At 41.9% G+C, this 23907-nt stretch overlaps 1 protein-coding gene across 4 annotated transcripts in view; it reads left to right on the forward strand.

Moving 5' to 3' along the window:
- Psg16 (pregnancy specific glycoprotein 16) overlaps nucleotides 1-23907 on the forward strand; it is a 59438-nt gene that overhangs the window by 22207 nt on the left and 13324 nt on the right. For 2 of the 4 annotated variants that reach the window (XM_030242606.1, XM_030242607.1), the window contains one exon: nucleotides 1799-2760. In XM_030242606.1, coding sequence (XP_030098466.1) covers nucleotides 1799-2082 — 284 coding nt within the window. In that variant the 3' untranslated portion in view covers nucleotides 2083-2760. Of the gene's footprint in view, nucleotides 1-1798; nucleotides 2761-23907 lie in introns of those variants that run through there. The other 2 variants (NM_001310628.1, NM_007676.4) reach the window with 2 other exon arrangements.

The following is a 23907-nucleotide window of genomic DNA, read 5'->3' on the forward strand; positions in this document are numbered from 1 at the left end:
TCAGACTGCCTATATTGTTGCAGCTCCTGGTAGTGTTTCCTGTCACAGCTGAGGAGAACAGTGCCTGACTGGGAGAAAGGGAGCTATGGTGGAAGGAGAGGAAGGGCTCCCTCAAGTTGACCTCTGACCTCCATCTAGGTGTTGAGTTCTGCACTCATCTATACACACGATGATGTACAGCTTCACCTGCACCAACACACACACACACACACACACACACACACACACACATACACACACACACACGTTTATGTGAGCAGGAGCTTTAACCTCTGTCAGTAGCTTTAAATATGAGAATTTAATTAAAACCTGGTCTTGGCAGGCCCTGAGACATTCATTCCATCTACCCACAGGCCACAGGAATTTCCAGAAAATTAAATTCCTTTTAAAAAACAAGACGCTAGGTTTACTGAACTGGAAGTCAGACCAGGCAGCCCATCTCAATGCGAAGTCAGTGTTGAGTGCATCCAGAGAGGGACGGAATCAAAGAGGTCAGGAAGAAAACACTGAGGATTGTAGAAGAAGAGGTGAGGAATGGTACCTGCATTCCCCACATCATCTGAGAGAGAGCAGGCTTGTGAGGACAGTGAGGGTGGAGACATTCGAGGACAGAGTTCCCCACACAGTCAGGTGCACACAGAGGGCATTTGCTTACTCTGAGTGGTGCACACACTCCCATCCATCTCTGCTGAGTGATGGATCTAAGCTTCTCTGGACCCCATCTTTTCACCAAAGACAAAGATCTTAATATTGATGGATTTGTCTCTTTTCCTTCTATCTTCCCTTTCAGTCTGTGTTCCCCCTCCCTCCATGGTTCAGCTCACTATTGAATCAGTAAGAGGAGCATCAGGAAGCCAGGGATCCAGACCCAACTCTAGTTTTACCCAGAGAGTGTCTCCTCAGGGCTAGCATTGGACTTCCTGTCAGATCTGACAGGGAACAAAGCTTGGCTGAGTGTCCTACAGGGTGTAGAATCACCTGTTTATCGCCATGACAGCTGCAGTCATGTGGGTCACTTGTGCACCTCCTTCTCCTGAGGTTCAATGAACAGGTGCCAGGACAGAAGCTATTTGTTCTGATGAACTTAGGAAATTCTCTGGAAAATAATGTCCCCAAGGGTAGGGACAGAGATGACAGTTCTCTAGGTACCTCCTTACCCTCAGGAATCCAGCCTAGGGTAAGTGGAACAGATGCTGCTGATGTGAGCAGCTCCCCATCCCCAGGTCAGAACATTGCTCATACCTAATCTTAAGTCATAGGCAGTGCAATGATCATGCACAGTTGTCCTAGTACAGGGAAACTGAGGCACATCAACCCCAGTGGCTCAATCAAGGTCACACAGCCCTTGGGTTTCAGATGCAAGGCACAAGATAGTTGCCGGGCGTGGTGACACGCTCCTTTAATCCCAGCATTCGGGAGGCAGAGGCAGGCGGATTTCTGAGTTCGAGGCCAGCCTGGTCTACAAAGTGAGTTCCAGGACAACCAGGGCTATACAGAGAAACCCTGTCTCGAAAAACCAAAAACCAAAAACCAAAAACCAAAAACCAAAAACCAAAAACCAAAAACCAAAAACCAAAAACCAAAAACCAAAAACCAAAAACAAACCAAAAACCAAAAACCAAAAACCAAAAGCCAAAAACCAAAAACCAAAAAAAAAAAAAAAAAAAAAAAAAAGAAGATATGACTGTAGTGACTGCTCCAATTTCTCCTCCCTGGAAGCTTTATTTATGCAAGCTATAGAGGGGCTGGTTGAGCTGTCTGAAGGATGACTTTGGTCCCCTCTTCTGTTTCTTTGCAGAGCCTGTGACACAGCCCTTCATGAGAGTCACAGACAGCACAGTTAGAGTACAGAGCTCAGTGGTCTTCACTTGCTTCTCAGACAACACTGGGGTCTCCATCCATTGGCTCTTCAACAATCAGAGTCTGCAGCTCACAGAGAGGATCACACTTTCCCCATCAAAATGCCAACTACGTATAAATCCTGTCAGGAAAGAGGATGGTGGAGAGTATCAATGTGAGGTCTTCAACCTTGCCAGCTCGAAATCCAGTCTCCCAGTCAGCCTGGCCGTGATGAATGAGTGACCCCTCTTCTCATCCTACAGCAGGGGGAGGCATTCCTTTGTTAATAGGGTACAAAATGGATGAAAGTTACATAGTAAAAATTGTCAGTCACCAGTCATGTACCACCAGCATGGTGGCTCATGCCTGTAGTTCTGACATAGCAGTGTGTAGAAGAACAGGCCATCATTTTAAGTGAGACTTGGGGTCCAAAGGAAAATAAAGACATCAGTATGGTAAACAGTATTGCAAATGTGTTAAGAGTTTAGGTTGTGGATCTAGTATATCACTAGCCCTGAGAATCCATGGCAACTAGGTTCAGGAGTCCCCAAACTTCAGGATTCTCTGAGTGCCCTTTTAACATGGTACAGTGTCTGCACCGAGACAAATATGCTCTCATATACTCCAATAGTGACACCTAACCCCAAAGCTACCTGGACATCAGTCACCCATGGGAAGTGAGGAAGTGACAGAAGGGACTGCCCATATTTCTCAGTGCACATAACTGGCTACTAGATAGTTTTGATTCACAGTTTTTTTGATGCACAGAATTGAAATATTTTTGTGTAAAGGACAACTGGAGTGTTTCTATCCCAAGGGTGGCAGTCACAGTGTGACCTTGTACACAATTCTTTGTCATATAAATATACATAATATAGATGATATATATAAATATATAATATATCCAACTCTATACAATGTATATTATATTTATATGAGATTTCTCCCTTTAGTTGTTTTGAAGCACACAGCTGGGTAGCATACATCTCATTTATCCTGTCACGTGACCCTCGCCACTGCCCATTTCTGAAGTATTTCTAAACTTATCCTGCTCTTTCCAGCCGTGTGTAACCCCATCTACTCTTGTCTATGCATTTGACCAAACATATCTAATTATATGAGGTCAGAAGTATAGTTCAAATGGGTGTTTTTACTCACCAGTTTCAGAAACTTCTATAGATTTTTTTTTTTTTTAGGATTTTCTCCAAATAAGTTTCACTCATCTGCAGATATATTTTATAGCTGATTGGCCACTTTCCATTTCTTTGTGTTGTGGAATGGTTGTGTTTAGGATTCCTAAGGGAATACTGAGCAGAAGTGGTCACAGCATCATCCTCGTGTCGATCATGCTCTTAGAGGGAAAGCTGTCAGTGTCCCCATCAAGTACTGAGTTGGCTCTATGTTTTGTTTTTCTTTAAAAATTATTTATATCTTTTACATCCCAATATCAGCCCCCTCTTTTCAGACCCCTCTCACAGCTCATTTTCTCATCCCTACTCCTCCTTGGATATCTCTCTCCAATCCCCCTCATCCACCCTAGCACATCAGTCACTTGGCTCAGGACTTGGCACACCCTCTCTCACAGAGGCCAGACAAGGCAGCCCAGTTAGGTGAATGGGATCCTCAGCCAGGCAACAAATTTAAGGACAGCCCCTGATCCAGTTGTCAGGGGACCCACATGAAGACCAAGTTACACTTATGCTATATATGTTTGGTTGTGGGACTGCATCTGTTTCCATTGGCTGCTGGGTGGAGCCCCTCAGAGGACAGACATCTAGGCTCATGTCTGCAAATATAACAGTATCAATAGTGTCAGTGATTGTTGCTCACCCATGGGATAGGTCTCAATTTGGGGAAGTCATTGGTTGACCATTCCCTCTGCTTCTGCTCTATCTTTGTCCCCGTACTTCTTGTTTGCAGGACACATTTTAGGTTAAAGGTTGTGGGTGTGTTGGTGTTCTTATTCCTATGCTGGGAGTCCTGCCTGGCTACAGAAAGTGAAAAATTTAGGATTCATATCCCCTAATGTAAGAATTTCAGTTAGAGTTATTTAGTCACCCTGAGGCCTACTGCAGCATAGAGATGTCCTGTGTATGGACACTGCTTTCTGTTCTCTCTCCCCTGTTCTCCCTACAGCTAATCTCCTTTGTCCTGCTCCCCTCCCCATCCTATCTCCCACCCAATTGTCTCCATTCCAATCAAAGCATGCTGGGGTCTACACAGTGTCAGAGACACAATGCACACCAGTGGATCGCTGCTCTTTCAGAACACCATCCAGATGGGTACAGGATATTTTGACCCAACAAATCTCAAATGCTGAGGTTGAATGTGCACACACATGCATCACCATGTAAATAGTCAATGATTTGTGCTATCTCTGTATGTGGTTGTGTGATCCTTGGGTGATAGGTGGGTTGTTTTCACTTTGTACACACTAGTCTGGACTGGTCCTGCTTCCTGTCAGTATGTTGTGTCCACACTGGGATTTTAGAATTTAGTGTAGGAAACACCCAAAGTAGACAAACTGAAATATTTGTTTTATCTGAATTCATGCTGTTGAGAGCAGGATGTTTTTTTTTTTTTTGGGGGGGGGAAGTAATTCAGCCAAAGAATCAGGATAAGCCCAGGTTGTGTGGGCCTTATCATAAATGTAGTCCAAGAGAGATCCTTGGACTGAGAATCTGGCTGAGGGAGTTGTGCACTCTTAATAGAAGAGACTACTGGGAAGTCCTGGCTCTAGATAATTGTCCTAGTCTCCTGACTCTGGATGATCTGGGGGAGGGTGAGCAGAGTTGGAATCTGATCCATTAGAGCTAATAGAATGATTTATTAGCTATCTGAATCTCCCAACTCACAGAACCATCAGTGCACTGCCATGAGACCCACAGTTAGGCTAGGTCACTAGGGCATCTTATTCTGAGTCTTAGCATGGAGAGATGTACAGATGTACAGATGCTCAGGCCATCAGCCAAATGTTGTGATGGACTTAAGAGAGTTTGCAGGAATGTCAGTGTCCACAAGGGAAGGATATCAGGCTCTCCTGATGACTCCATGTCTTCTGGGATTAAGTGTAGCAAATTCTCTCCTGTAGACAGATCGTAACAGACAGTGGTGATCTGGACAGCCTTCCTGCCCCAGTTTCAGGTCCTTGTTCATATTTAAGGCTACCCAGTAGACACTGCAACATTCATTCATGGGATGTGCTATCATCAGGAAATTGAGACACAGGGAACATGCCGCAGACTCCCCCCCCCCTTTTTTTGGATCTCCTATCTGTGTGGAACTGGTCTCTGGTGGCAAGTGGGTGAAGGAGACTGTGAATGACAAAGACGACATGAGAAAGCATGTTGAATTTGAGTGTAATTTGTCAAATCGAGCATCAAACTTTTTATACAGAAGAGTAACAAGAAACCAGATGAAAACATCCTCTAAGTTACAATGACACAATACAAAAGGAATGTATACATCAAAAGATGGCAGGAACCAGGCCACATTTACCACTAAGAAGGGAGCCAGGTGTAATGCTAGTCTATTGTCAAGCCCCCCACCAGGGTTTCTTAGTAAATGCCTGATTTATGCTGTTTTGTCAGAGACCATACCGTGAGAAAGCGAGCCCTTCACAATCTCCCACTCTGACAAGCTAAATGGCCTCATGCTAGGAACCGGTCATCACTCCCTTCTCTCTGTTCCCTTCCTGGCACCTGAGGCTGAATTATAGTCTCCTCTTCCTTATCTCTTCCTGACTCCTATGAATCCAAGGACATGAGTTACAAGCTGAGCCCGGCCTGACACCCCAAGGCTGTTAAGGAGGATCTATGTTCCGGAGATAAGACGCAGAGTGCCCGCTGCCTGGAGCCTGACTTCGGCCCTCATGTCAGCAGATGCCTACTTCTTTGTTGTTAATTCCCCCTCGACCCCTCCCTATTCCCCTTGATGTATGCTTTAAAATCTCTTACACGCGCTCTCGCGACTGGCCAGGAAGAACACAACAAACCGGAATCTTCTGCGGCAAAGCTTTATTGCTTACATCTTCAGGAGCCAGAGAGCAAGAGAGCAAGAGAACAAGAGAGCAAGAGAGCAAGAGTAAGAGTGCAAGAGCCAGAGCAAGAGCTCTATTGCTTACATCTTTAGGAGCCAGAGCGCAAGAGAGCAAGAGAGCTTTATTGCTTACATCTTCAGGAGCAAGAGAGCAAGAGCCAGAGCAAGAGCTCTATTGCTTACATCTTTAGGAGCCAGAGCGCAAGAGAGCAAGAGGGAGAATGGCGAAACCCCGTCCCTTTTAAATTATCCTCTGCCTAGGACATGTCACTCCCTGATTGGCTGCAGCCCATCGGCCGAGTTGTCGTCACAGGGAAGGCAGAGCACATGGAGTGGAGAACTACCCTTGGCACATGCGCAGATTATTTGTTTACCACTTAGAACACAGGATGTCAGCGCCATCTTGCAACGGCGAATGTGAGGGCGGCTCCCCACAAAAATCCAGTGTCTCAGCCTAATAAATGGAGACCTTGATAGGACCCTCTACTTGGTCTCCAGCTCCTTTTTCTCTTCCATTTTCTCCCAGGTTTACGGTCCCCCTTGCACCCATGAATAACTGAGTCCCGCGGGACGGAATATTGTTTCTTTGGGCCTAGTGAAGAAACCTGTCTCAGGGGGATTCCCTAACTCTTTCACGGTAAACCCACCTATTTGCTAGGCCATTGTGAATTCTCTTCTCTGGGTAAGACTAGCTATTGTCTCAAGTAAACACTCTGCAGGCCAGCCCTGAGCTATTCCAGCTCCGTTTGTTGTAATGCCTAATTAGTTTCACTGTCTCTACTAGAAGTAAATTTGAATGTTACTGAATAGGTAACCTTCTCTCTGAATTCCTACTGAATTCCAAGCTCGTTGGCTTCAAGGATTTTCTGGGATGATGGAGCACTGGTGGAGGCTTACCTATGTCAGAATTCAATCTTTAAAGGCACTTATAATAAAACAATACTGAAAGAGAGCATACACCATACTAACGTGGGGATAGGGTATACGTATACGGGTTATGAGAATGCCAAGGTTCCAGGAGGCTGAGTTTCCTTGAAACTCTTTGCCTCATGAGTGTTTCCAGGTCTCTCGGCCTGTTAAGCAGACTTCACTGGAGTGGGTCTAGCATTCTCACCCTTTCATTTTATTTTTCAGCTCAAGTTCCAGAATGTCCCACTTTGTCATAGCTACAGATCTCAGAAGTACTCTAAAGATGAGTGAAAACACAACGATTACTAATAAAATAATGCCAATAATAATAGCAAGTAGGATTATATATTGAACCCAATCCAGGGGATTCAATGCATTTAGGTTATTTTGTAAATCTCTGGCCAATTCATCAATGTTCCAAGTGTTCAAGTGACTTCTGCTAATATCTTAACTTTTTGCCTTTCTAGCCTTAATATTTTCTATATCCTGCTCTATTGCTAAGACTACTTCTAAAACATTAACCTTTGCCTCCATTTAAAAAAATTTTTATTAGATATTTTCTTCATTTACATTTCAAATGCTATCCCAAAAGTCCCCTATACCCTCCCTGAGCCCTGCTCCCTTACCCACTCACTCCCACTTCTTGGCCCTGACGTTCCCCTGTACTGAGGCATATAAAGTTTTCTAGACAAAGGGGCCTCTCTTTCCAATGATGGCCGACTAGGCCATCTTTTGCTACATATGCAGCTAGAGACATGAGCTCTGGGGGTACTGGTTAGTTCATATTGTTTTTCCACCTATAGGGTTGCAGACCCTTTCAGCTCCTTGGGTACTTTCTCTAGTTCCTACATTGGGGACCCTGTGTTCCATCTGCTAGATGACTGTGAGCATCCATTTCTGTATTTGCCAGGCACTGGCAAAGCCTCACAGGAGACAGCTATATCAGGGTCCTTTCAGCAAAATCTTGCTGGCGTATGCAATAGTGTCTGTGTTTGGAGGCTGATTATGGGATGCACCCCCGGGTGGGGCAGTCTCTGGATGGTCCATCCTTTCGTCTTAGCTCCAAACTTTGTCTCTGTAACTCCTTCCATGGATATTTTATTCCGTATTCTAGGGAAGAATGAAGTATCTACGCATTGGTCTTTCTTCTTGATTTTCTTGTGTTTTGGAAGTTGTATCTTGGGTATTCTAGGTTTCTGGGCTAATATCCACTTATCAGTGAGTGCATATCTAATGACTTCTTTTGTAATTGGGTTACCTCACTAAGGATGATATCCTTCAGATACATCCATTTGCCCAAGAATTTCATAAGTTCATTGTTTTAAATAGCTGAGCAATACTCCATTGTGTAAATGTACCACATTTTCTATATCTATTCCTCTGTTGAGGGACATCTGGGTTCTTTCCAGTTTCTGGCTACTGCTATGAACATAGTGGAGCATGTGTCCTTATTTCCAGTTGGAGCATCTTCTGGGTATATGCCCAGGAGAGGTATTGCTGGATCTACCAGTAGTACTATGTCCAGTTTTCTGAGGAACCACGAGACTGATTTCTTGAGGGGTTGTACCACCTTGCAAACTCACCAGCAATGGAGGAGTGTTCCTCTTTCTCCACATCCTCGCCAGCATCTGTTGTCACCTGAATTTTTGATTCTAGCCATTCTGACTGGTGTGAGGTGGAATCTCAGGGTTGTTTTGATTTGCATTTCCCTGATAATTAAGGATGTTAAACATTTTTTCAAGTGCTTCTCAGCCCTTCATATTTCTCAGTTGAGAATTCCTTGTTTAGCTCTGTATCCCAGTTTTTAATGGAGTTATTTGAATTTCTGGAGTCCAGCTTCTTGAGCTCTTTATATATATGGGATATTAGTCCCCTATCAGAGTTAGGATTGGTAAAATTCTTTCCCAATCTGTTGGTGGCATTTTTGTCTTATTGACAGTATCTTTTGACCTACAGACCTTTGCAATTTTATGAGGTCCCATTTGTCAATTCTTGATCTTACAGCACAGGCCATTGAGTAGTACTCCATTGTGTAAATGTACGACATTTTCTGTATCCACTGTTCTGTTGAGGGACATCTCTGTTCTTTCCAGCTTCTGGCTATTATAAATAAGGCAGCTATGAACATAGTGGAGCATGTGTTCTTATTACCAGTTGGAACATCTTCTGGGTATATGCCCAGGAGAGGTATTGCTGGATCTTCCAGTCCTATTATGTCCAATTTTCTGAGGAACTGCCAGACTGACTTCTAGAGTGGTTGTAGAAGCTTGCAATCCCACCAGCAATGGAGGAGTGTTCCTCATTTTCCACATCCTCGCAAGCATCTGCTGTCACCTGAATTTTTGATCTTAGCCATTGTGACTGGTATGAGGTGGAATCTCAAGATTGTTTTGATTTGCATTTCCCTGATGATAAGGATGTTGAAATATTTTCAGATGCTTCTTAGCCATTTGGTATTGCTAAGTTGAGAACTATTTGTTTAGCTCTGTAGCCCATTTATTTATTAGGTATTTATTTCATTTACATTTCCAATGCTATCACAGAAGTCCCTCACATGCTCCCCCACCCACTCCCACACCCACCCACTCCCACTTCTTGGCCCTGGCGTTCCCCTGTACTGAGGCATATAAAGTTTGCATGAACAATGGGCCTCTCTTTCCACTGATGGCCGACTAGGCCATCTTCTGCTACATATGCAGCTAGAGACATGAACTCTGAGGGGTACTGGTTTGTTCATATTGTTGTTCCACCTATAGGGTTGCAGATCCCCCCAGCTCCTTGGGTACTTTATGTACTCCATTTTTTAATGGGGTTATTTTAATTCCTGGAGTCCAGCTTCTTGAGCTCTTTGTATATATTGGATATTAGTCCCTTTTCAAATTTAGGATTGGTAAAAATCTTTCCCCAATCTGTTGGTGGCCTTTTTGTCTTATTGACAGTGTCTTTTGCCTTAAAGAAGCTTTGAGATTTTATGAGGTCTCATTTGTCAATTCTTGATCTTATAGCACTAGCCATTGCTCTTCTGTTTAGGAATTTTCCCCCTGTGCCCATATCTTCGAGATTTTCCCCCACTTTCTCCTCTATTAATTTCAGTGTCTCTGGTTTTATGTGGAGGTCTTTGATCCACTTAGACTTGAGCTTTGTACAAGGAGATAAGAATGGATCAATTTGCATTCTTCTACATGACAACCTCCAGTTGTGCCAGCACCATTTGTTGAAAATGTTGTCTTTTTTTTCCATTGGATGGTTTTAGCTCCCTTGTCAAAGATCAAGTGACCATAGGTGTGTGGATTTATTTCTGGGTCTTCAATTCTATTCTATTGATCTACCTGTCTGTCACTGTAAGCGTACCATGTAGTTTTTTTTTTTTTTTTTTTAATCACAATTGCTCTGCAGTACAGCTTAATGTCCGGCATAGTGACTCCACCAGAGTTTTTTTTTATTTTATTTATTTTTTTATTTTATTGTTTAGAATAGTTTTTGTTATCCTTGGTTTTTTAATTATTCCAGATGAATTTGCAAATTGCCCTTTCTTTTTTAAAAAATATTTATTTATCTATCTATCTATCTATCTATCTATCTATTTATTTATTTATTTATTTATTTATTATATGTAAGTACACTGTACCTGTCTTCAGACACTCCAGAAGAGGGCATCAGATTTCGTTAAGGATGGTTGTGAGCCACCATGTGGTTGCTAGGATTTGAACTAAGGACCTTTGAAAGAACAGTCGGTGCTCTTAACCACTGAGCCATCTCTCCAGCCCCAAATTGCCCCTTCTATCTCTGTGAAGAATTGAGTTGGAATTTTGATGGGATTTGCATTGAATCTGTAGATTGCTTTTGGCAGGATAGCCTTTTTGACTATATTAATCCTGCCAATTCATGAGCATGGGAGATCTTTCCATCTTCTGAGATCTTCAATCTCTTTCTTCAGAGACTTGAAGTTTTACCATACAAATCTTTCACTTCCTTAGTTAAAGTTACACCAAGGTATTGTATATTATGTGTGACTATTATGAAGGGTGTTGTTTCCCTAATTTCTTTCTCAGTCCGTTTATCCTTTGTGTAGAAAAAGGCCATTGATTTGTTTGAGCTAATTTTGTATCCAGTTACTGCACTGAAGCTCTTTATCAGGTTTAGGAGTTCTCTGGTGGAATTTGTGGGGTCACTTATATATACTATCATATCATCTGCAAAAAGTGATATTTTGACTTCTTCCTTTCCAATTGTATCCCCTTGATCTTTTTTTGTTGTCTAATTGCTAGGACTTTAAGTACTATATTGAATAGGAAGGGAAACAGTGGGCAGCCTTGTCTAGTCCCTGATTTTAGAGGGATTGCTTCCAGCCTCTCACCATTTACTTTGATGTTGGCTACTGGTTTGCTGTAGATTGCTTTTATCATGTTTAGGTATGGGTCTTAAATTCCTGGTCTTTCCAAGGCTTTTATCATGAATGGGTGTTGGATTTTGTCAAATGCTTTCTCTGCATCTAAGGAGATGATCATGTGGTTTTTGTCTTTGAGTTTGTTTATATAGTGGATTATGTTGATGGATTTCCGTATATTAAACCATCCCTGCATCCCTGGAATGAAGCCTATTTGGTCAGGATGGATGATTGTTTTGATGTGTTCTTGGGTTTGGTTAGCAAGAATTTTATTGAGTATTTTTGCATTGATATTCATAAGGGAAATTGGTCTGAAGTCCTCTATCTTTGTTGGGTCTTTGTGTGATTTAGGTATTAAAGTAATTGTGGGTTCATAGAATGAGTTGGGTAGAGTACCTTCTGTTTCTATTTTGTGGAATAGTTTGAGATGAACTAGAATTAGATCTTCTTTGAAGGTCTGATAGAACTCTGCACTAACCCATCTGGTCCTGGGCTTTTATTGGTTAGGAGACTATTAATGATTGCTTCTATTTCTTTAGGGGATATAGGACTGTTTAGGTCATTAATCTGATCCTGATTTAACTTTGGTACCTGGTATCTGTCTAGAAATTTGTCCATTTCATCCAGGTTTTCTAGTTTTGTTGAGTATAGCCTTTTGTAGAAGGATCTGATGGTGTTTTGGATTTCTTAAGGATCTGTTGTTAAGTCTCCCTTTTCATTTCTGATTTTGTTAATTAGGATGCTGTCCTTGTGCCCTCTAGTGAGTCTGGCTAAGGGTTTATCTATCTTGTTGATTTTCTCAAAGAACCAGCTGCTTGATTGGTTGATTCTTTGAATAGTTCTTTTTGTTTCCACTTGGTTGATTTTGCCCCAGAGTTTGATTATTTCCTGCCTTCTACTCCTCTTAAGAGCATTTGTTTCCTTTTGTTCTGGAGCTTTTAGGTGTGCTGTCAAGCTGCTAGTGTGTGCTCTCTCTAGTTTCTTTTTGGAGGCACTCAGAGCTATGAGTTTCCCTCTTAGAAATGCTTTCATTGTGTCCCATAGGTTTGGGTATGTTGTGGCTTCATTTTCATTAAACTCCAAAAAGTCCTTAATTTCTTTATTTTTTCCTTGACTAAGGTATCATTGAGGAGAGTTTTGTTCAGTTTCCTCGTGAATGTTGGCTTTCTATTATTTATTTTGTTATTGAAGATCAGCCTTAGTCCATGGATACCTGATAGGATGCATGGGACAATTTCAATATTTTTGTATCTGTTGAGGTCTGTTTTGTGACCAATTATATGTTCAATTTTGGAGAAGGTACCATGAGGTGCTGAGAAGAAGGTATATCCTTTTTTTTAAGATAAAATGTTTTGTAGATATCTGTTTAATCTATTTGTTTAACAACTTCTGTTAGTTTCATTGTGCCCCTGTTTAATTTCTGTTTCCAGGATCTGTCCATTGATGAAAGTGGGGTGTTGAAGTTTCCCACTATTATTGTGTGAGGTACAATGTGTGCTTTGAGCTTTATTAAAGTTTCTTTCATGAATGTGGCTGCCCTTGCATTTGGAGCATAGATATTCAGAATTGAGAGTTCCTCTTGGAGGATTTTACCTTTGATGAGTTCAAAGTGCCCCTCCTTTTTTTTTTTTTTTTGATGACTTTGGGTTGGAAGTCGATTTTATTAGATATTAGAATGGCTACTCCATCTTGTTTCTTCAGACCGTTTGCTTGGAAAGTTGTTTTCCAACCTTTCACTCTGAGGTAGTGTCTGTCTTTTTCCTTTAGATAGGTTTCCTGTAAGCAGCAAAATGTTGGGTCCTGTTTGTGTAGCCAGTCTGTTAGTCTATGTCTTTTTATTGGTACATTGAGTCTATTGATATTAAGAGATATTAAGGAAAAGTAGGGGCTGGTGAGATGGCTCAGTGGGTAAGAGCACCCGACTGCTCTTCCGAAGGTCCAGAGTTCAAATCCCAGCAACCACATGCTGGCTCACAACCATCCATAACAAGATCTGCCTCCCTCTTCTGGTGTTTCTGAAGACAGCTACAGTGTACTTACATATAATAATAAGTAAATCTTTAAAAAAAATAAAAAAGGAAAAGTAGTTGTTGCTTCCTATTATTTTTGTTGTTAGAGTTGGTATTCTGTTCTTGTGGCGGTCTTCTTGTAGTTTTTTTTTGAAGGATTACTTTCTTGCTTTTTCTAGGGCATAGTTTCCATCCTTGTATTGTTTGTTTTTCCTGTTATTATCCTTTGAAGGGCTGGGTTTGTGGAAAGATAATGTGTGAATTTGGTTTTGTCGTGGAATACTTTGGTTTCTCCATCTATGGTAATTGAGAGTTTTGCTGGGTATAGTAGCCTGGGCTGGCATTTGTGTTCTCTTAGTGTCTGTATAACATCTGTCCAGGATCTTCTCGTTTTCATAGTCTCTGGTGAGAAGGTTGGAGTAATTCTAATAGGCTTGCCTTTATATGTCACTTGACATTTTTGCCTTGCTGCTTTTAATATTTTGTCTTTATTTAGTGATTTGTTGTTCTGATTATTATATGTTGGGAGGAATTTCTTTTCTGGTCCAGTCTATTTGGAGTTCTGTAGGCTTATTGTATGTTCATGGGCATCTCTTTTTTTAGGTATGGAAAGTTTTCTTCTATAATTTTGTTGAAGATATTTGCTGGCCCTTTAAGTTGAAAATCTTCTTTCTTCTCTACTCCTATTATCTGTAGGTTTGGTTTTCTCATTGTGTCCTGGATTTCCTGGATGTTTTGAGTTAGGATCTTTTTGCATTTTGCATTTTTTTTGATTGTTGTGTCTATGTTCCCTATGGATTCTTCTGCACCTAACATTCTCTCTTCCATTTCTTGTATTGTGTTTTGGATTTTCGTATCTATGTTTCTGATTTCTTTCCTTTGGTTTCTATCTCCAGAGTTGTCTCCCTTTGGGTCTTCTTTATTGTTTCTACTTCCATTTTTAGATCCTGGATGGTTTCGTTCAATTCCATCACCTGCTTGGTAGTGTTTTTCTGTAACTCTCTAAGGCATTTTTGTGTTTCCTCTCTAAAGGCTTCTAGCTGTTTACCTGTGTTTTCCTGTATTTCCTTCTTAAAGTCCTCCATCATCATCATAAGAAGTGACTTTAGATCCATCACTTGCTTATCTGGTGTGATGGTGTATCCAGGACTTCCTATGGTGGGAGAGTTTGGTTCTGATGATGCCAAGTAACCTTCGTTTCTGTTGTTTCTGTTCTTATGCTTGCCTCCTGCCATCTGATTATCTCAAGTATTTGCTGTCCTCAATATATCTGATTGGAGCCTGTCCTTCCTATAATCCTAGTTGATTCAGGACTCCTCAGAGTCCAGCTTTCTCTGTGATGCTTTGCTTGTGGGCTCCTGTGAACCTGAGATTCTGGGTATGTCAGAGTTCTTGGCAGTCAAGTTCCTCTGAGACCCTGAAATACTGGTGTGACCAAGCTCCTTTTATCCTGGGATTCTGTTGTCAAAGACCCTGAGCGTGTTACAGTGCCTGGAAGTGGTGTCTCCTTTGAGGCGCGTGGAGCTGTCTAGTCAGTGGTCCTAAGATCGCATGGAGAGTCCTCTAGGGACCGTGGGGGTGTCCACCGACTCTGCGCACAAGGTTACTCGGTGCTGGCACCAACCAAAAGGGCTTAAAGCACTTCTTGATGTCCTCTACCAGCATCATGGGATATGATTTTAAATCTGAGTCTTGCTTTTTGGGTGTGTTGGGGTATCCAGGACTGGATGAGGTGGGAGTGCTGGGTTCTGATGATGATGAGTGGTTTTTGTTTCTGTTAGTAAGATTCTTACGTCTGCCTTTGCCTTTTGCCATCTGTTAATCTCTGGAGTTAGTTGTTATAGTTTTCTCTGGTTGGAGCTTGTTTCTCCTGTGATTCTGTTAGCCTCTGTCAGCAGACCTTGGAGTCTAGATCTCTCCTGAGTCTCAGTGGTCAGAGTAATCTCTGCAGGCAAGGTCTTCTCTTGCAGGGAAGATGCACAGATATCTGGTGTTCAGACCTGCCTCCTGGCTGAAGATGAAGGCCTGAAACAGGGCCTGTCCCAGAAGATTTGTTGCCTCTGCAGTCTGCATGCTCACCTGCACAGATTGGTCTCTGAGGGACATGGGACACAAGATGGCTGTCTCACCTGCTCTGGTGGTCAGAGCCCTCCCAGGCGGACATCTCTCCTCTGGCGGAGAGGGTGCCCATATGTCTGGAGCCCAAAATGGGGTCTGTCCCAGAAGCTGTGTTGCTTCTGCAGTCTGCTTGCTCATCCTTCGCAGTCTGTGAGCTGACCTGTGTAGACTGGTCTTTGAGGGACCTGGGACCCAAGATGGCTCCCTCACCTGCTCTGAAAGCCTTTAGCTTTTTTGAAGCACACAGCTGTGTAGTATGAAGCTCATTTATATTCATGTGACCATCACCACTGTTCATTTCTGAAGCATTTCTAAACTTATCCTGTGCCTTCCAGCAGTGTCTCACTCCATCTCCTGTTGTCTATGCATTTGACCAAACATGTCATCTTGTTATTTGTTGTCAATATTTCCAGAAGCACAGCTCAGGTGTGTGTTTTGGTCACCAGTTCCTGAAACTTCTTCTTTTTTTTTTCTTTTTTCTTTTATTACATATTTTCTTCAATTACATTTCCAATGCTATCCCAAAAGTCCCCCACACCCTCCCCCCCCACTCCCCTACCCACCCATTCCCATTTTTTGGCCCCAGTGTTTCCCTGTATTGGGGCATATAAAGTTTGCCTGACCAATGGGCCTCTCTTTCCAGTGATGGCCGACTAGGCCATCTTTTGATACATATGCAGCTAGAGTCAAGAGCTCTGGGGTACTGGTTAGTTCATAATGTTGTTCCACCGATAGGGTTGCAGATCTCTTTAGCTCCTTGGATACTTTCTCTAGCTCCTCCATTGGGGGCCCTGTGATCCATCCAATAGTTGACTGTGAGCATCCAATTCTGTGTTTGCTAGGCCCCGGCCTAGTCTCACAAGGGACAGCTATATCACGGTCCTTGCAACAAAGGCTTGCTAGTGTATGCAATGGTGTCATCGTTTGGAGGCTAATTATGGGATGGATCCCTGGATATGGCAGTCTCTAGATGGTCCATCCTTTTGTCTCAGCTCCAAACTTTGTCTCTGTAACTCTTTCCATGGGTGATTGTTTCCAATTCTAAGAAGGAGCAAAGTGTCCACACTTTGGTCTTTGTTCTTCTTCAGTTTCGTATGTTTTGCATATTGTACCTTATATCTCGCTATACTAAGTTTCTGGGTTAATATCCACTTATAAGTGAGTACATTTCATTTGAGTTCTTTTGTGATTGGGTTACCTCACTCAGGATGATGCCCTCTAGGTCCAACCATTTGCCTAGGAATTTCGTAAATTCATTCTTTTTAATAGCTGAGTAGTACTCCATTGTGTAAATGTACCACATTTTTTGTATCCATTCCTCTGTTGAGGGGCATCTGGGTTCTTTCCAGCTTCTGGCTACTATAAATAAGGCTCCTATGAACATAGTGGACCATGTGTCCTTCTTACCGGTTGGGACATCTTCTGGATATATGCCCAGGAGAGGTATTGTGGGATCCTCCGGTAGTACTATGTCCAATTTTCTGAGGAACCGCCAGACTGATTTCTAGAGTAGTTGTACAAGCTTGCAATCCCACCAACAATGGAGGAGTGTTCCTCTTTCTCCACATCCTTGCCAGCATCTGCTGTCACCTGAATTTTTGATCTTAGCCATTTTGATGGATGTGAGATGGAATCTCAGGGTTGTTTTGATTTGCGTTTCTCTGATGATTAAGGATGTTGAACATTTTTTCAGGTGTTTCTCAGCCTTTCGGTATTCCTCGGGTGAGAATTCTTTGTTCAGCTCTGAGCCCCATCTTTTAAGGGGGTTATTTGATTTTCTGGAGTCCACCCTCTTGAGTTCTTTATATATATTGGATATTAGTCCCCTATCTGATTTAAGATAGGTAAAGATCCTTCCCCAATCTGTTGGTGGTCTTTTTCTCTTATTGACGGTGTCTTTTGCCTTGCAGAAGCTTTGCAGTTTCATGAGGTCCCATTTGTCAATCCTTGATCTTACAGCACAAGCCATTGCTGTTCTATTCAGGAATTTTTTCCCTGTGCCCATATCTTTGAGATTTTTCCCCACTTTCTCCTCTATAAGTTTCAGTGTCTCTGGTTTTATGTGAAGTTCCTTGATCCACTTAGATTTGACCTTAGTACAAGGAGAGAGGAATGGGTTGATTCGCATTCTTCTACATGATAACCAGCAGTTGTGCCAGCATCATTTGTTGAAAATGCTGTCTTTCTTCCACTGGATGGTTTTAGCTCCCTTGTCGAAGATCAAGTGACCATAGGTGTGTGGGTTTATTTCTGGGTCTTCAATTCTATTCCATTGGTCTACTTGTCTGTCACTATACCAGTTCCATGCAGTTTTTATCACAATTGCTCTGTAGTAAAGCTTTAGGTCAGGCATGGTGATTCCACCAGAGGTACTTTTATCCTTGAGAAGAGCTTTTGCTATCCTAGTTTTTTTGTTATTCCAGATGAATTTGCAGATTGCTCTTTCTAATTCGTTGAAGAATTGAGTTGGAATTTTGATGGGGATTGCATTGAATCTGTAGATTGCTTTTGGCAAGATAGCCATTTTTACAATGTTGATCCTGCCAATCCATGAGCATGGGAGATCTTTCCATCTTCTGAGATCTTCATTAATTTCTTTCTTCAGGGACTTGAAGTTTTTATCATACAGATCTTTCACTTCCTTAGTTAGAGTCACGCCAAGATATTTTATATTATTTGTGACTATTGAGAAGGGTGTTGTTTCCTTAATTTCTTTCTCAGCCTGTTTATTCTTTGTGTAGAGAAAGGCCATTGACTTGTTTGAGTTAATTTTGTATCTAGCTACTTCACCGAAGCTGTTTATCAGGTTTAGGAGTTCTCTGGTAGAATTTTTAGGGTCACTTATGTATACTATCATATCATCTGCAAAAAGTGATATTTTGACTTCATCTTTTCCAATTTGTATCCCCTTGATCTCCTTTTGTTGTAGAATTGCTCTAGCTAGGACTTCAAGTACTATGTTGAAGAGGTAGGGAGAAATTGGGCAGCCTTGTCTAGTCACTGATTTTAGTGGGATTGCTTCCAGCTTCTCACCATTTACTTTGATGTTGGCTCCTGGTTTGCTGTAGATTGCTTTTATCATGTTTAGGTATGGGCCTTGAATTCCTGATCTTTCCAAGACTTTTATCATGAATGGGTGTTGGATCTTGTCGAATGCTTTTTCTGCATCTAACGAGAAGATCTTGTGGTTTTTGTCTTTGAGTTTGTTTATATAATGGATTACCTTGAAGGATTTTCGTATATTAAACCATACCTGCATCCTTGGAATAAAACCTACTTGGTCAGGATGGATGATTGCTTTAATGTGTTCTTGGATTCGGTTAGCGAGAATTTTATTGAGGATTTTTGCATCGATATTCATAAGGGAAATTGGTTGAAGTTCTCTATCTTTGTTTGATCTTTCTGTGGTTTAGGTATCAGAGTAATTGTGGCTTCATAGAATGAGTTGGGCAGAGTTCCCTCTACTTCTATTTTGTGGAATAGTTTGTGCAGAACTGGGATTAGATCTTCTTTGAAGGTCTGGTAGAACTCTGCACTAAACCCATCTGGTCCTGGGCTTTTTTGGCTGGGAGACTATTAATGACTGCTTCTAATTCCTTAGGGGATATGGGACTGTTTAGATTGTTAACTTGATCCTGATTTAACTTTGGTACCTGGTATCTGTCTAGAAGTTTATCCATTTCATCCAGGTTTTCCAGTTTTGTTGAGTATAGCCTTTTGTAGAAGGAGCTGATGGTGTTTTGGATTTTTTCAGGATCTGTTGTTATGTCTCCCTTTTCATTTCTGATTTTGTTAATTAGAATGTTGTCCCTGTGCCCTCTAGTGAGTCTAGCTAAGGGTTTATCTATCTTGTTGATTTTCTCAAAGAACCAACTCCTCGTTTGGTTAATCCTTGAATAGTTCTTGTTTCCACTTGGTTGATTTCACCCCTGAGTTTGATTATTTCCTGCTGTCTACTCCTCTTGAGTAAATTTTCTTCCTTTTTTTCTAGGGCTTTTAGATGTGTTGTCAGGCTGCTAGTGTGTGCTCTCTCCAGTTTCTTTTTGGAGGCACTCAGAGCTATGAGTTTCCCTCTTAGAAATGCTTTCATTGTGTCCCATAGGTTAGGGTATGTTGTGGCTTCATTTTCATTAAACTCTAAAAAGTCTTTAATTTCTTTCTTTATTCCATCCTTGACCAAGGTATCATTGAGAAGAGTGTTGTTCAGTTTTCACGTGAATGTTGGCTTTCCATTATTTATGTTGTTATTGAAGATCAGCCTTAGGCCATGGTGGTCTGATAGGATACATGGGACAATTTCAATATTTTTGTATCTGTTGAGGCCTGTTTTGTTGACCAATTAATTGACCATATAATTGACCAATTATATGGTCAATTTTGGAGAAGGTCCCGTGAGGTGCTGAGAAGAAGGTATATCCTTTTGTTTTAGGATAAAATGTTCTGTAGATTCTGTCAGATCCATTTGTTTCATAACTTCTGTTAGTTTCACTGTGTCCTTGTTTTGTTTCTGTTTCCACGATCTATCCATTGATGAAAGTGGTGTGTTGAAGTCTCCCACTATTATTGTGTGAGGTGCAATGCATGCTTTGAGCTTTACTAAAGTGTCTTTAATGAATGTGGCTGCCCTTGCATTTGGAGCGTAGATGTTCAGAATTGAGAGTTCCTCTTGGAGGATTTTACCTTTGATGAGTATGAAGTGTCCCTCCTTGTCTTTTTTGATAACTTTGGGTTGGAAGTCGATTTTATCCGATATTAAAATGGCTACTCCAGCTTGTTTCTTCAGACCATTTGCTTGGAAAATTGTTTTCCAGCTTTTCACTCTGAGGTAGTGTCTGTCTTTTTCCCTGAGATGGGTTTCCTGTAAACAGCAGAATGTTGGGTTCTGTTTGTGTAGCCAGTCTGTTAGTCTATGTCTTTTTATTGGGTATTGAGTCCATTGATATTAAGAGATATTAAAGAAAAGTAATTGTTGCTTCCTTTTATTTTTGTTGTTAGAGTTGGCATTCTGTTCTTGTGGCTGTCTTCCTTTTGGTTTGTTGAGGGATTACTTTCTTGCTTGTTCTAGGCATAATTTCCATCCTTGTATTGCTTCTTTTCTGTTATTTATCCTTTGAAGGGCTGGATTCGTGGAAAGATAATGTGTGAATTTGGTTTTGTGGTGGAATACTTTGGTTTCTCTGTCTATGGTTATTGAGAGTTTGGCCGGGTATAGTAGCCTGGGCTGACATTTGTGTTCTCTTAGTGTCTGTATAACATCTGCCCAGGCTCTTCTGGCTTTCATAGTCTCTGGTGAAAAGTCTGGTGTAATTCTGATAGGTCTGCCTTTATATGTTACTTGACCTTTCTCCCTTACTGCTTTTAATATTCTCTGTTTATTTAGTGCATTTGTTGTTCTGATTATTACGTGTTGGGAGGAATTTCTTTTCTGGTCCAGTCTATTTGGAGTTCTGTAGGCTTCTTGTATGTTCATGGGCATGTCATTGTTTAGGTTTGGGAAGTTTTCTTCTATAATTTTGTTGAATATATTTGCTGGCCCTTTAAGTTGAAAATCTTCATTCTCATCAACTCCTATTATCTGTAGGTTTGGTCTTCTCATTGTGTCCTCGATTTCCTGGATGTTTTGAGTTAGGATCTTTTTGTGTTTTGTATTATCTTTGATTGTTCTGCCGATGTTCTCTATGGAATCTTCTGCACCTGAGATTCTCTCTTCCATCTCTTGTATTCTGTTGCTGATGCTCGCGTCTATGGTTCTAGATTTCTTTCCTAGGTTTTCTATCTCCAGTGTTGCCTCACTTTGGGTTTTCTTTATTGTGTCTACTTCCCTTTTTAGGTCTCGTATGTTTTTTTTCATTTCCATCACCTGTTTGGATGTGTTTTCCTGTTTTTCTATAAGGACTTCTACCTGTTTGGTTGTGTTTTCCTGTTTTTCTTTAAGGACTTGTAACTCTTTAGCAGTGTTCTCCTGTATTTTTTAAGTGAGTTATTAAAGTTCTTCTTGATGTCCTCTACCATCCTCATAAGATATGCTTTTAAATCCGGGTCTAGCTTTTCAGTTGTGTTGGGGTGCCCAGGACTAGGTGGCGTGGGAGTGCTGCGTTTTGATGATGGTGAGTGGTCTTGGTTTCTGTTAGTAGGATTCTTACGTTTGCCTTTTGCCATCTTGTATTCTCTGGAGCTATAGTTATAGTTGTCTCTGGTTAGAGCTTGTTCCTCAGGTGATTATGTTAGCCTCTATCAGCAGACCTGGGAGACTAGCTCTATTCTTAGTTTCAGTGATCAGAGTACTCTCTGCATGCAAGCTCTCCTCTTGCAGGGATGGTGCCCAGATATCTGGTGTTTGAACCTGCCTCCTGACAGAAGTTGTGTTCCTCTCACCAGAGGACTTAGGATCCCGTGGCGTAACCTGTGTGGGTCCTTGTGGGTGTCCGTAGACTCCCCTGGGTCAGGAACCCCGGTGCTGCAGTGGGCAGGCCGGAATGGACTTGAGCCCTGTATCAGGCCGGGTTTCCTGCTTCCTTAATTAATGCAGTCTCAGGACCTGCGTGATTGGATTGGAGTAGGCGCTGTGTTCCACTCACCAGAGGTCTTAGGATCCTGTGGCGGATCCTGTGTGTGTCCTTGTGGGTGTCCGCAGACTTCCCCGGACCAGTGACTACGGTGCTGGTGCTGCAGTGGGCCAGCCGGAAGGGCCTGAAACTTCTATAGATTCTTTAGAATTTTCTCCAAATAACTTTCATGTTATCTATAGATATATTCTATAGCTGACCACCTTCCATTTCTTTGTGTTGCTGAATTGTGTTTAGGATTTCTAAGGGAATACCAAGCAGAAGTGGTCACAGCAGCATCCCTGTGTTGATCATGCTCTTAGAGGGAAAGCTTTCAGTGTCCCCATTGCATCCTGAGTTGGTTGTTGGTATCTACATGCACCCCTACCGCACTGGCATTGTCTTCTATTTCTAGTTTATCTCTTTTCATCATTAAAATCTGTTCACACTTGCCTAATGTCTTCATTGATTCACTTATGAGTTACTCATGGAGTCTGTTTTGTGTCTCTTCATGCTTCTATCTCTGTAGGTTCTGGACTTCTGGGTATGTGTCTGCTTCATCTCAGTCAATCTACAGTTAGCACATAAGTATTTAGTGCTTGTGGAGTTTTTAGTATTCTGAAGAATGGATAGTTAGGTCTCAAATTTCAGTTCTGGTATTAATGTTAATCTTGTAAACACAATGTTAATCTCATTAAAGGTTGTCAATTTTGTTATTCTGTCTGAAGAATAAAATTTTGATCCAGTGATTTTTCTACTATTATCATTTATTTATATCATTATTCTAATCTGTGGGAACTGTAGCAGGGACTATGGAGGAAAGATGCTGCCTGGCTTCACTCCAGTTACCTGTTCAGTTACCTTCTCCTTGTACATCTCAGGCCCACCTGTGTAGGAATGGCACCACCTACAGTGGGCTGTGCCTTTACATATCAATAAATAACCAAGTAAATGCTTCAGGTATACACCCACAGATCAAGATGATGGAGGCAATTTCTTGAGTTTCTCCAGGTGTCTCTATCTTGTGTCAGGTGCTTTATACTAAGCAACACATATGTTGAACATACCTGGCCCATCAGGTGATTTTCAGCAAGGTCTAGTGCCTAGTTTCTATAGGTCAGATTATCTGTATCCACCTAAACCTCAAGTAAGCTCTCCATGTGGTTCACACATCTGAGAGAAGGGATGTTAATAACTAAGGACTAAAAGGCTCTGTTGCAAAACTTGCCTGACCCTTCATGCTCATAGATCATTCCTAGATTCATGCTCCCATAAGACAGTAGTGGCTCGTGTCAATCATCATGAAACATCTGATCAGAATGGCTCCTGTTGTGGTCCAGCTGTACTACTGAGCTGAGAGAGGGCCTGCTCTTTGTCTTTTGGCTCAGGTTCCTGTTTGCACTTCAAGTCCTGAGGACAGGCTCTGAGGATTCTCACTGAAGCAATATGGGAACTCTCATCCCAACCTACCTGTGGGGCAGGCTTAGCCAGCAAAGCCTTGGGGGTGGGCATGGGCTCACGCTGAGCAGTGGAGGTCAGTGTATCTGGAGGGACACAATGCTATGTGCTGTAAGGCAGTCCTATGTCTGTCTACCACCATGCTCTGTAGATTAGCTCACACAGGATGCCCCACCATCTCTGAGCACTCAGATCCCCTGCATCTGCCTGTGATTCACCTCCTCATGCCTTTTCCTTGGACACTGGTTGGCAGAGAGATGAGATGTCAGCATTAGTGGAAAAAAGTACTTGCATTGGTCAGAGGTCCCACAAAGGGGAAATCTCTTGTCTGCTGTCTGCACAACACTGTTACACACAACCTCAAGTATCAACTCCAGCCCAGTGGAGGCTGAGAACTTGGTAGCATTAACATGTGAACATGAAATTCAGGATATAATCTACCCTATGGTGGATAAGTGGTCAGAGCCTGTCAGAAGGTGATAGGCTGAGGCTGTTTGACATCCATAGGACACTGTAATCTGAGTCATGAGGACTGGCACTGAGTACCAGTCAATGCTACTACTCTCAACTTGTTTCACTCCTGAGTCTCCCTCTCCTTGCATCT

Source organism: Mus musculus, chromosome 7, assembly GCF_000001635.26.
Source record: "Mus musculus strain C57BL/6J chromosome 7, GRCm38.p6 C57BL/6J".
Lineage (NCBI taxonomy): Eukaryota > Metazoa > Chordata > Mammalia > Rodentia > Muridae > Mus > Mus musculus.